The sequence below is a fragment of the Gavialis gangeticus genome, unplaced genomic scaffold (assembly GCF_001723915.1).
Source record: "Gavialis gangeticus isolate Ggan-Ray unplaced genomic scaffold, GavGan_comp1, whole genome shotgun sequence".
Taxonomy (NCBI): Eukaryota; Metazoa; Chordata; order Crocodylia; family Gavialidae; genus Gavialis; species Gavialis gangeticus.
The window spans coordinates 18,142,908-18,156,526 of NW_017729030.1; the positions used below are offsets into that span (position 1 = coordinate 18,142,908).

At 40.7% G+C, this 13,619-nt stretch overlaps 1 protein-coding gene across 1 annotated transcript in view; it reads right to left on the reverse strand.

The window, feature by feature from the left end:
* Nucleotides 1-13,613, reverse strand: part of ARSJ (arylsulfatase family member J) — a 78,481-nt gene extending 64,868 nt beyond the window's left edge. Inside the window, exon 1 of the mRNA XM_019522021.1 lies at nucleotides 13,337-13,613. Within this exon, the coding sequence (XP_019377566.1) occupies nucleotides 13,337-13,602 (266 nt within the window). The 5' untranslated portion in view covers nucleotides 13,603-13,613. The remainder of the gene's footprint in view (nucleotides 1-13,336) is intronic.
* Between the last annotated feature and the right edge of the window lie 6 nt (nucleotides 13,614-13,619).

The following is a 13,619-nucleotide window of genomic DNA, read 5'->3' on the forward strand; positions in this document are numbered from 1 at the left end:
GGGGGGGGGGGACAGGGAAGCAGAATTGAACCATATACCAGATGGCCCTTGAGGTCTCTTCCAACTCTCTGATTCTTGACTCTGCAGCACCAGGCTGACTGTCTTAAGAGCTCTTTCACTGCAGGCAATTAGAACTTCCTTATGATCACCATATGGGTGATTAGGGGGAGAATAATCTTTCCTTTTAAAACATTCCAAAGAGCCCCAAGTAAATTGTACAACAAAGGGCAGACCATAAACTGAAAACAAGAACACAACCCATTAACCTTTCTCTTTATAAAAACCATGAAAAGTTTCAGTTTGAAAAGTATTTATTTAATATGTCATCTTAACTATCTAAAAGATCAAACAAACTAAGCTTTACCTCCAAACAGATAATCTACTTTCCAAATAAAATATTTGTAACTAGGTGAAGCTGTAATTGTTATATAGGACACAAAGATCTTGGAATGATCTTCTGTTATAGTAAAATGCGATTCACTGGCCTACAGCTGATGAAATCATAAGCCATACATGCCAACTAGCATTATTCTCTGCAGCGAGAACAGAAGGGTGAGTCACTGAGTCTTCCTGGATTTTTTTCCCTCTACTGTCTCCATTCAGAAACTGTCATTTTTTCTGCTGCTATTTACTGGATTCAGAACAAACCTCTGGACAGTTTCCAGTGCAAAAATTAGATTCAGTGATCAAGAATAAGACAGACATGTGACTCAGGAATCCCTACGATCTTGCCACCTTGGAGAGTGCATTGGATGGCTGCTACAGAGTGCACTGGAAGGGAAAAGGCAGGCAGGAAATAGAGAAAAATTAGATTGATCCAAAAGGAGCTCCTGAAAGTAAAGTAAAAATGCTGGCTAATATCTACAGAAGCAGTTTCATTATGATCATATATTTATTTGGTACAATGCCATTAAAATATTACTGTGTGGTAAGAGAGATTCTGGAATTCAAAAGCTGGACAGTTTTAATTACGAGCAGGAAGGAATCTGACACTTTTCAGCACATGAATGTCCCCCTTGATGCTCTACAGAATATTTCAGGAATCCCTTTAAAATTAAAGTTGTGATTCTCTGGTTTTCAGATATGCATCATGGGACTGAGATGAGTGGCTACACAAAATGAGCACTAATGCAACACAACACTTAACTGACAAAACTTGATAACATTAATGAGCTATATTTTTCAAGTGTCTCCTTAAGTATGTGTGTCTATTTAAATGCACAAAATGAGTGTCTGTGCCTGCAAATAAGTACAAAAAAAGCCAAATCTGCTGACCTCCCAGATGCAACACAAAGTCCGCCTGTTTTTCTAAGGATGTGGGATGGGTTGTAGTGCAGAAGAGGCTGGGCCTGAAAATGGTTTTTGCTGACTTGTCCCTTTCTGTGTGAGGTAGGATGTTCGGTAACTTTTTGAAGGGGGAGGGTATCTGGTCATCAGATCAAAAATGTGGACATATATACCTATAAGACAACAAAGGCATTCATAAACTCTGTTTTCTTAATATTCATCATCCAATACAGTTGCTTCAAATAATTATAAGAAAGGATGATATTATACTTAAGGAATCAATAGGAACTCAAATAGTGTAGGTTGTTTCTAGCTTTGCCAATGACTTTGACCCCGAGTCAGATGCTATATTGATGACAGTCATATATTTACCTACAATAATAAAAATGCAGGTAATTACTTTAAACAATTAATCTACATGGGTGCGTGTAGGCAAAACAGGGACCCTAAATTGAAGTGGTGGGTTTTAAAAACACTGTTTCAATTTAGGGCTGATTAAACCCCAGTGTTGTGCACACACCCCACTTACCTACCTGCCTCTCTGGGGGGAGGGGAGGGTGAGCTGCTGGTGGGTGCAGCAGTCTCTGGGTTATAGAGTGGGGGGGCCTGGTGCTTCCCTCCATGGCAGCGGTGGCCCTCCCCCCCCAGGCAGCACCCACCTACAGGCATCCAGCTCGGGCAGTTCCCGGGGGCACCACAGCCATGAAGGGAAGCACCAGGTCCGTGTGCAGCTCAGGTAGGCAGGCAGGCTCTGGGATGGCAAGGGGGGTGGAGATCAGGCTTCTTGCTTTTCTTGGGCGGAGCCCGCTTTCCTGAGCTGCTGCCAAGGTTTCCTACAGAGATGCCAGCTGCATGGAGCCTGGTGCTTCACTGCACGGCTCTGGGGCAACAAACTAAAACTCCTCAAAGGAGTTGTAGTTTGCTGGGCCCAAAGTCATTTAATGTACATTACATTGCTAAATTTCCTACAGCGGCTGGAATTAATGTGCAATACACTGCTGAGGTGTGCAAACACCAACACTGTTAAAGCGGTGCAAAAGCATTCAGCCTGCTTTAAAGTGTCGTGAACACACACCTCTCATTTAATCTACACACCGCTCATATTCCCACTGAATTAGAAAGTTTATTCATTATGAACAACTGGTCGCATCTACATGAGACTAACTGCACAGTCATTAAGTACCCATTAGCAAGTACTAAATGACTGTGCAGCAGCGCCACCAAACAGGTTTTTTGTAATGCTACTGTGCAGTAGCCTAATACTACTGTGCAAGTGTTGCATCACAGTTTCTGCCACATGGCACTACTGTGCTGTCATATAGGGCTATGTAGACCCTGACACTGAGAATAGAAAAGATCCCAAATTCAAAATTAGCCAGTTCCATCACATACCAAAAGTTCTTTTTCTCAATTTAAGTAATTAATCTTTCTTTTATGATCATAAACAGGTAACAGTTTACAGATATTATAATTCATCTCTTTCCTAAAGTCTTCATATGGAGTAGAAGGCCACTAAATATCAAAAAACAGAATTAATACAAGCAGATTATCTTAATCTGCTATGGTTTAACACACAAAAAAAATGGCAATAAATTGGCTAGGTAATTATTGGTAGAAAATGATGCATTTGCTTATAGGAAATTGTTAGTTGCAAGGAGACATGTCTAAACATGGTATTAAAATATCAATAGCAAAGTAATGCTTTAAAGATTATAGGTATAAAGAAAGTGAGCGCATCCTGCACACACCAGGCGTGCCTACGTGTTCATTAATGTGCTTTTGCTACTGCGCATTAAATTTAGTACCTCTGGGTGTGTCTACATGTTGATTAATGCACTTTTACTGACACACATTTAAATGTAGTACCTCCATTATGAGGTACTAAGAAAAGGCGTATTAGCCTATTTTAATGCACATTAGCGAAAGTGCATTTTTTGTGATGCTTTAATTCACATTACAATAGGCTAATGCATATTAAAGCACGCATGTAGATGTACTCTCTAATGTGAGGTACTAAACAAATGTGCATTAGGCTGCCCTAGTTTGCAGTAGCAATAGTGTATGCTTTTTTAGTGATGCTTAATGTACCGTAGCCTATTTTTACTGTGCATTAGCGTATTAGCAGTTTTTAACATGACGCTTTAATGCGCAGTAAAATAGGCTATGGCACATTAAAGTGAATGTGTAGATGCACCCAGCTAGCATAGCAGTAACATAGCTTTTAAAATAGGTACAAACTGGGACGCAGTCTTGAGGTTCTAACATTACTGCAATATTTCATGTCTGCTGAAATTACCTCATTCTTTTTTATCATTATAAAAACATAAGCAGGGTTACATAGATACCGAGAATGTGCATGCTGAACAAATACAAATGGTGAAAAAACATCCACACATTGAAAACAAAGGGAAATTTAGTGGCATTACAATTAAGAGAATAATAAGAACTAGCAAAAGTATGGCAGGTGCCAATACAGAGTGAAACTGTAAAAAAATTTGAGACTAGGTGATGAAGGAAGCCACATAACACTGCATGCTTGGAAGATTAAACTGCTGATATGCATAAGGTTGCATTTTATGAAATTTTAATATTTAAAACTTTTGGTGGAAATTATCAAATTCCACCAAATCTTTTTTTACCTGGACTCTTAAGAGCCTCTATTGCTAGAACAGGGAGATGTCTGTATGCCTTTGGAGGACGATCCTATTCCTATAAAGAGGGGCACTTATGTGCTCAAAGTGGTAAATAGAGTGACTCCTACACAATAGCTGGGTAACTCAGAATTATTTTGAAGGTTCACTTTGGTCATGTACTAGGTGAAATAGGACTCTGCCTTTAATTTTCAACACAACACCTGTTTCTCTTAGTATATAGACATATAGGATAAGATTACCTTTTATCATATTCTGTTTATTGATTTATTTTATGGTCATACAGCATATATTAATAAAACAGTACTATAAAATTTGTCTTAATTCACTTCTGTTCAACAAACAGCAGGAAACCAAAAGCAGAAACAAATTTCAACTTGAATGTTTAAAATAATTATCATCATGTTCCAAGACCTCTGCGCACCTTCAATCATCAACATGACCAAAAGCCAACAACTATCTGAAGTTTTCTGAGAGCTCTGTATTCTGAGGCTGTACCTGGGTTCCCCATAGGCACCTTTAAACAGGACTTCAACCTCAAATTGAAATATTGGTCCCAAATTGTCACTAGAGTCTGTTCTGCTGTGTCACCTGACAGAAGGTAGTAAAGCCCCCACCTGGTACCACAGGAACATGGCTATTTTGCTTCAGGTCAAGAAATAGCTGCAGCTATACTGGAAGCAATAAGGCCACATACAGACAGCATTGCACCACAAGCCAGCTACTTAGCTCTCCCTTTCAGCTCTCTGTAAACTTGACCACATCACTCAGGTCTTCCTCACAGCCTGTCTTCAGTGCAGCTACAGTAGTCATTACTGTAATGGTGAAAACTACTTGTGGGTCCAGAGAATTATGAAATGTCCAGGACTGTGTGTCAGATGTCACCTTCGGACAGTTGGTGTAATGCAACCAGGAGACCCAACTATGTAACTATACAAACTGGAAACATAAACTATTAAAAACAACTGAACAGAATAACTCAAAATTAAAATAAAAACAACACACATGATCAAAGCAAAAGTCTACACCTGGAATCTTGATTAAGATCACTATTTCAAAGGCAAGAGATAATAAAGGCTTATTTCTTTTCTCCCCTCTCAACCTGCAGTAAAGTAAGTTGACTGGCATTTCTACCATGTGAAAAGTACTCTAATGGGCATTTGTTTCCCAAATGTTAAGCCCCATGCTAGCTTTGATTATTCTTGAGATAGTTTGAATGTTACAGTGAATGTCTACATCCCTGTGCACCTCAATAAACACTCTTATACAGGACATTCCACCCCCCCTCCCCCCCAAAAAAAATTACTAAATGACCTATGCACTGATTCTCTTCAAAGAATGTCTTTTAGGGAAGATCTATTCACATATGAGAGCTTTGATCATGAGAGCCCACCTATGTTTTATTCATGTATAAGTTTACTAGTAAGGAGAGAAATATGCATAGAGAAGGGTAGTTAGCCATATTAGTCTGAAGTCATTCAGAAGGCAGGGTAGATACATCTTTCAAAACCTGGATAACCCTTTCAGAGCAGTTAGCCTTCAACTACCTGATGGGTGGTTCCAAAGAGTATGGAACCTAGACTGTTCTCAGTGGTGGTAGATAACAGAACAAGGAGCAATGGTCTCAAGATGCAGCAAGGAAAGCTTAGGTTAGATATTAGGAAAAAACTCTCTCACTAAGAGGGTAGTTACCTAGAGAGGTTGTGGACTCTCTATCCTTAGAGGTTTTTAAGACTCAGCTAGACAAAGCCTTGGCTGGGATAATCTAGTTGGGGATGGCCCTGCTTTAAGCAGGCGATTGAAGTAGAAGACCTCTTGAGGTCCCTTCCAACCCTAATTTTCTATGCGTCTATGATTCTATATGCATCCTTATAGATTAACTAAATAAGATATATAGAGGAGGCACAAGTTTTCATGGGCTGAGGTTCACTTCATCAGATGTACAATGAAATATGTATAATCATTACCAAACAGACACATTCCAGAGAAGTTGAAAATCTTTCTACTCATGTTATATTCCATACACCCTGTCTACATTACACTTTTTCTTTGATAATTGTCCTAAAGAACATTCTTGTTTAGCAGAATGCATGAAACAGGTTTAAATAAAGTCAGGTTAAAAAAAATATAAACTTCTTACCATCATTAACAACAATACCTTTATTTAAGGTTAGAAATTTTATAAAGAGTGTATACTTTTGATCATTTATAGTGCTAGGTATGTATGTATGCTTCATTGCCAGAAGTGAAACAGGCAATGGCCTTACCCAAAGCATATACTTCTTGGAATTGAATATAAACAGAGCTCATTAACCACAGGAACAGCTTTTTCGTAGCTCATTAAGGTTGGTAATTTTCTCAGATGTCTGTATACAGCTAATAACAATCCTGAAATTGACAAGACTTTGTCAGTTTAGGCCTGCTTTAAAAGCCTTTAAATTGATGTCTCTTAGGCATTTTTACCAATTTTGTAGTAAAATAGAGTACTGTTATATTACAAAGTACCCAGTGGGGCCAACGAGTTTCCGTGGACTTAAGCAGTTTATGCACATAAGTAATATGCAGATAACTGAAGACTGCTGTAATGTAAACAGATAAAAATATAAAACAACATTGTATTATATATTTAAATGAATTGTATACCTATCTGATATGCATATAAATGATGTATATTGTCACCAGTTTTAAATAGATTTGGGGGCCTGTACAATGCTGCAAGCTGTAGGCCTAACCTACCCAAGTCTATCCTTGTAAGTTTAAAAATATAATTAAAATTGCCAAGAACTAGTGTATGGAAAATATGAGGACATACCAAAATCTATTCTACTTTCCACCCTTTCCCTATTATTATTTTTAGTTTTTTTAATATTAATGTGTTGTCTCCTTCCCCACTGTTTTGCTCCGTTATGCTTTTTTTAATGGTGCATTAAAAGTCATTTGATACTTAGATCCCTGCTGTGTTAAGAGTATACCTGCCAGTGTTGATTAACTAGATACTACTTTCAGAAGAGATACCAAAATAGAGCAGAGGGGAAGCATACTACATGACTAAGAATTCTTCAACAATTTATCTCCTCCTTCCCACATATATACACATTTTCTGGAGGCTTTACATACTGCATGAATATGATCATCAGATGATGAGCATGTGGAAAATGATAACTCACCATATTTTGCTTTGGAGATCTCTACCTATTGATCAAAAGAAGTTAATAGAAAAGGAGCATATACTACCCCATCATGTAAAGTTTCTATGGTTTGCAGGCATTCCACTTTTTTCTTGCTTTTCTTTAGTGATCTGTGACCTTTATAATATAACATGATCTACTAGGTAACTAGTCCTACAGATATTCAACAGGTTCTCAAGGGCACCAAACCAGCAGACCCTAATGCATGGTTGAGGCCTAAGATTGCAAGCATGATGGCCATAATTAATTTATAATTGTACAATTTAGGAAATGCAGCTATGACCTTTACTCCCCAAAAGCACAAGTGTGTATATCTTTATGATGATGAATACATATTTTTTCTAATTATAAGTATGCTTTACGTTTTGAGTTTTTTTTTCAAATTAAATTAGATACTGACAAAACATACAATGACATTCTGCCATACTCATACTAAAATATGGACCTGTATGTTTGCTTGGCTATTCATTCATACTTATCATCGGTGAGAGCTTCATACCTCAACAATATTTTACCCAAAGAAATGCTTCTTCTCTTAACTTTAATCCTTTGACATTTCTCAACAAGGTTCTATGGGCAAACTGTCCATATTCTGAATATGCATCAGTAATCCTTACTTGTTATAGGAAATTAGTCAATGTAACGTTGTATCTTACGAAATCTGTCTAAATGAGCAATACCTCAACTGACAAACCAAGGGCTACATATTGTGCTCTCACTATAATTTATTCTCCTACCTAACTCATATGTACACAAAAACATGTAGATATTTTCAATCTGTTACTATTCTGTAAATCAAGGCCTACCAGCATACCATAACCAAGGGTGACCAACCTGTAGCACAGCTAGCATCTGTGCATGCGGCAGATCAAGCAGAGAGCACAGTGGCAGAAAGGGAAAGAAGCAGAAAGCAAAGCAGCAGACAGAGCAGAAGCACAGGGAAGGATGCAGAAAGAAGAGCAGCAGATCAGGAAAGGGAAGAGGATTGGAGTAACACACAGGAAGCATGCAGGGCTAATTTGTGAAATAACTGCCAAAAAGGTTGACCCCCACTACCATAAACCATGTTCTATTAACCACTTACTTCCTTAAAAGTAAAAAATTAACAGTTTTTTTAAACTGTCAGAGTTCATTTACTAGGTGTAGCGTTTACATAAGGGGTTCCATTTCTTTTTATGTGTAGGGACCCACCAAATGGTAGTCCTTCGTTGCATTCCGGTATTTTAAATTGATATGATAACACATGGGATGAATACACCCTTCGGATTTCTTCTCAACCATTTGATCAGAACAAGACAATCAACATCCATGCAAGAAAACTTCTGTCTTAGCTGCAGTTCTGCAAGCCCCATGTTCTGAATTATTCCTATTTCAAGGAGAATTCTCAAGACTTCCATTTATTTGTAAAGAAAAAGTAAAAACAAAAGAAACCCACTACACCATCTAATGCAACAGAAAAGGGTGCTTAGATTTGTTAGTCTGAGGGTTGGCAAAAGGTAAGGCAGATGGCAGTCTATAGACTAACTCATAGACTGCAACTTACTTTTGCCAGATGCTTCATCACAGCATCTGGCAAAGTAGGCTATAATTTATGAAACCTCATGCCTCACTGAATGAGTTATTCTGTAAGGTGCTGCCCTGCCATGCCTTCTACATAATGAATTAGGTTTGGAGGATCCAGAATTGTTTGCATGTTATGCTTATTCATATAAGTGCATGGGCAGGGGGGAAAGGGGACAGGGGACAACTTTGCTGTAAAGTTATAGTCAATAATTCATTAAGTATAACCGAGCCACTGTTCAGCTCAACCCAATGCTACCTGAAAGTAGAAAGTCAATAGAGGAAAGACCGAAACCTATAAACCCCTTTCCTTAGAAAATATTCTTGATCAATATGAAATTTCTAAATTAGCTATGGAAACCCAGAGAGAAATAAATCTCAGGATGTAGAGCCCACCAAAAGAGCACAGCAAGCCTGAAAATGAGCCTTAGATCCAACCAGTTCTCTGTCACAATCAGAATTCCACAGCTGCAGATCCCAGGGCAAGCTGCTTCCTGAAAGCTGCCTGCCTTTACCTCCCTGTTTTGGCCTCTATTAGACAAGTAGATCACACATGGCATCAAGCCCATTGGCTCAAATTTCTCTTCTCTACTCCCAAGATTCAAGTTTAGCTGCTAAAAGCACATGAAGCCCAACCTTAGAACCGGACTATCTCCCTAAATGCAGCAGGTTTCTCATAAGTTAATAAGCAAGTAGGAAAAAAGATGGTGGAAAGAACTAGAAATTCAGAAAGGAAAGGAAAAATCAAACCCCAAAGACAATAGACATAAAACAGAGGGAAGAGAAAACAGACAAAACAGGGGTAGCAGTTACAACGCCATGCTATGGCATGGGTAAGCCTAGCAGTCCAAATAATCTATGGATTACCACCACCCCTCACTCCACACAAAGTTGAGAACTACCAAGAGAAGATAATTTTGTCACCTATGTCAAGGGAGATTATATACATGATTTAAGAGAAAAAATACATTATTAGGGAAGCCTTTTGAAAACATTATAAGAGCATGCTTTATTTATAAATAAACATATTTTGCTGTTGTCAACATAAATCTCACTGGGACGATTTAGAATTTGCAGTTTCTTTGCCTGAATCTTATATTATATGACAATTAGCACTTCTTCATGAACATGGTTTATAGTAGTCCCTCTATTTTTTCCCCTCGTTGATTAGTCAGATAGATCTGGGAGAGAAGTTCAATAAACTGGTTTAACTTAAATCAGTTGTTTGATACTACATCCAATCAGGTTATCTTAAACTAGGTTCGGCCATTTTGAAAGTGGTTTATATGCACTGAACTTCTGTTCTGTTATAGGTTTAAACTAGTTTCAAGATCACTTAAACCAGTTTGCATGCAACTTCTGTCCCTAGCTGGAAAGTTTGGGACAGGTCAAGCCAAGTTTATGTTGTAAGAAATGGGGAACAGATGTCTGAATGAAGCTTAAGAAAATCTTGGGGATTTCATCTCAAGATTTCACCCAATAAAAGGTTCCAAAAACCAGCAGTCATTTTCAGTTATTTTCTCCCAGTGGCCTGATGAAAACAGCAGGGTTCCTAAGAACATGCCCATGAGTTTTCTCTGTTTTTATTAGTATAAAAAGTTATCAAATATAATGCTTTATATGTAACAGAAGGGTAAACTCAGTTTTTTTCTTCTTGCATTTTGTTTTTGTTCCTTTCAGAGTCCTGCTAATGCCTGTATTTCTTCTGTAGCATCCCTTGATCTCAAGAAAGACAGCACAGCACACTGGTTCTTTTGGAACCCAATAATGTCATTCTTTAAACCACTGAATGAGTCACTGTTCTGCAGCATGATATTCCCTCTGTAGGCAATGGCTCTGAAACTGCGGTCTGTAGAGTAGTAGCTGGTGGTCCACAGAGAGCTGGCTCTGATCCCAATTACCCCTGCTACACTGAAAAAAAGATAAGCAAAATTGCATTGTGTACTACCTCAAATTTCCTATATAATCTGTTGCTTTACTTGCCACAGAGATGCTATATGATTGTGAATTAGGAATGAATGCCTACAAAACAATCTTTCTTTTGCTATATAGTCTTCCGTATGAGCGAGTTTGAGAACTCTTGCTCCAGATAATGAGTAAGCTCTCTGTGCTGAACTCCTTTCCCCAGCAAGCCTGGACAATGGGAAACTGAGAACAGGAATCAACTCTGATTTTATCAGATAGTAATGTGAGACACTGGGATATTTGCTTTAAAAAAAATGTTTCTTTTATACCCAGTGATATCAACAATATCCTGTCAAAGTAGGTTAAGCTGAATGGAAACTACGTGGACCAGATTACAACTGTCCGTACTTGGAGTTATTGAGGAACAGCTACAGCATTTCAAATTCACATCCTTACATAATATGCATTAACCCTTACACTGGATACATTAGTGACTCAATAGATTGTTTTAAAACTACCAAGAAGAACAAGGTAGAATATCTTCAGTCCCATGTTTGTGGCATGCATTTGTGGAAGTTCTTCTATTAGCACTGGAAATAGGTTTTTAACTGTTGGCAGGATGGCAATTACATTATAAGAAAAGAAATACCCCAGTTCATAAAGTCCTGCAGAATTCTTAGCTCATGCCAAGCTGAAATTCAATGGAGTCGCCTTAAAAGTCCTAATTCCATAGAAAGACTTCACATTAAAGCAAGACTCAGTGTAACCAGAGTTGTGATTTGCATAGTGTTAGGTAAAGAAAAACTCATTCTGCTTTACTAACATGGGATTTTACTTTGGGTCAGCCTCTTTGCTAATTGTAAAAGCACACCATGGATCTCAGCAAGCACTCCTCAGTAATACTGACACATGAAGTTACAGCTCGTCTTTAGATTAATGAATGTTAATCTGCTTCTAAAATGTTGCAAAATGGGTAGTTCACAGTGCTGAACTCTTACTGGGTGACAGGATAATGGAGTGCAATTCCTGTCATTAGTTTTAAAAAAATGACAGTTTTAGCCAAGGGGGAAATGTAGAACCAAGGACTTCACACTGATATTGGTTTCATGGCACATCATAACTTAATTTGATCCCTGAATCCTTCTCACACTGGAAAAGTGAGGCTGACCCTCTGCTCGTTTTGAAAGGTCCTGTTCTCCCAGGAAATGAGGACTGGAATGGACCTCAGGAGGCCATCCAGCCTAACCCCCTTCTCAAAGCAGGATGATCCCCGACTCTCTCATCCCAGCCAAGGCTTTGTCTACCCAGGTCTCTAAGGATGGCGATTCCACCACCTCTCTGGGTGGTGGCATAACTCCTTTCCCCTTCCCTGATTTTCTTAACTGTACTGCATTGGCTTAAACTGCCCAGACCTGATGAAGCTCACCTTGCATTGGAACAGCACATTTAAGGGCCGTGTTACAACTTACACTGTGAGCCAAACAACTGCTGGCCGGTGTTAGTGCCAGCTTGGAGTTAGGATCAATCACACCCTTAGTTTAGAAACCTTCTCTGACTGTACCCCACCTGCACAGCTGTGACAGGCCATGAGGCCTGGGAAACAGGGGCAGGACTTGGAGCTGTAGCTGGGAGCTGCAACTGCAGGGGTGGTGAGCCAAGACAGGCTTCTCTCCCTCTCTAGGGGTCAGGGTGAGAGACAGACCTGGGATCCTGGAGACGTTCCACTTGTGCGGCACATCGTGGGGAGTGGCCGCACCTGAACAAAAGTGGAGATGGCAGTGCTTATCAGAGATCATCCTGCCCTGGAGCAGCGTAACTTTGAGCCATATAATGAGTGCTTAAAACTACTTTGGGTGCACCTACATGTCACCATATGATGATGTTGCTACGGTGCTTTTGGAAGTACTAAAGTGCAGCACAGTACGGGTAGTTACTGCGCCATGTGTGTGGCGCACGGTTAGATTTCCTCACTACATTCCCCATACTCGGGGAGTGCAGTGGTATGGCTGACATATCTGGCGATCATGTGCAGACACATGATCGCGACGTTGCTGAAGTGGCGCCAATATAACCAGGCAGTGTGCTGCTACGGCAATATAGCTGGTGATCACGTGCAGGCACACATAATTGCTACATCGCTAAAGTGGCGCCAATATAGCCAGGGAGCATGCTGGTACAGGGATGTAGCTAGAGATCACATGCAGACACATGTGATTACTACGGCGCTGAAGTGGCGCCAATATAGCCAGGGAGAGTGCTGCTATGGTGATGTAGCTAGCGATCATATATAGACACACGTGGTCACTACAGTGCAAAGTGGTGCTAATACAGCCAGGTAGTGTGCTGCTACAGCGACATAGCTAGCAATCACATAATAGACACACGTGATCCCTATGGTGCCACTATAACCAGGGAGCGTGCTGCTACAGCAACGTAGCTAGTGATCATGTAGTAGGCACGTGTGATCGCTACGGTGCTGAAGTGGCGCCGGTATAGCCAGGGAGTGTGCTGCTATAGCCATGTGGCCAGCAATCCCGTGCAGACACAAGCGATTGCTGCACATCTCTGATGTGCACCATGCAGCCACCTAGGGCCCGTGTAGATGCGCCCCATAAGGACTCTCCAGGGGTGAAGAGCACCAAACTCCCCGTGCGGGGCAAGGGGGCCCTCGCCCTCAGCCAACCGGGCAACGGGTCCAACAAGCGCTCCCCCCCTAGATGCCCCTGGGGCCAGGGCCGCACTCACTTGCCGGTGATGAGCTGGCTGCGGGACGGCGTGCACATGGGCTGCACGTAGTAGTTCTCCAGCTTCACGCCCTCGGCCGCCAGGCGGTCCAGCGCGGGCGTGCGGATCTCGGAGCCGTGGTAGCCCACGTCTCGGAAGCCCTGGTCGTCGGCCAGGATGAAGACGAGGTGGGGCTGCGAGCCGGGCTCCGCGCCGCCCCACGACAGGTAGCCGTAGGCGAGCAGGCTGAGCGCGGAGAAGCCGGCCAGCACGCCCGCCGCCAGCATCTTCCCCGGCCCGGGCG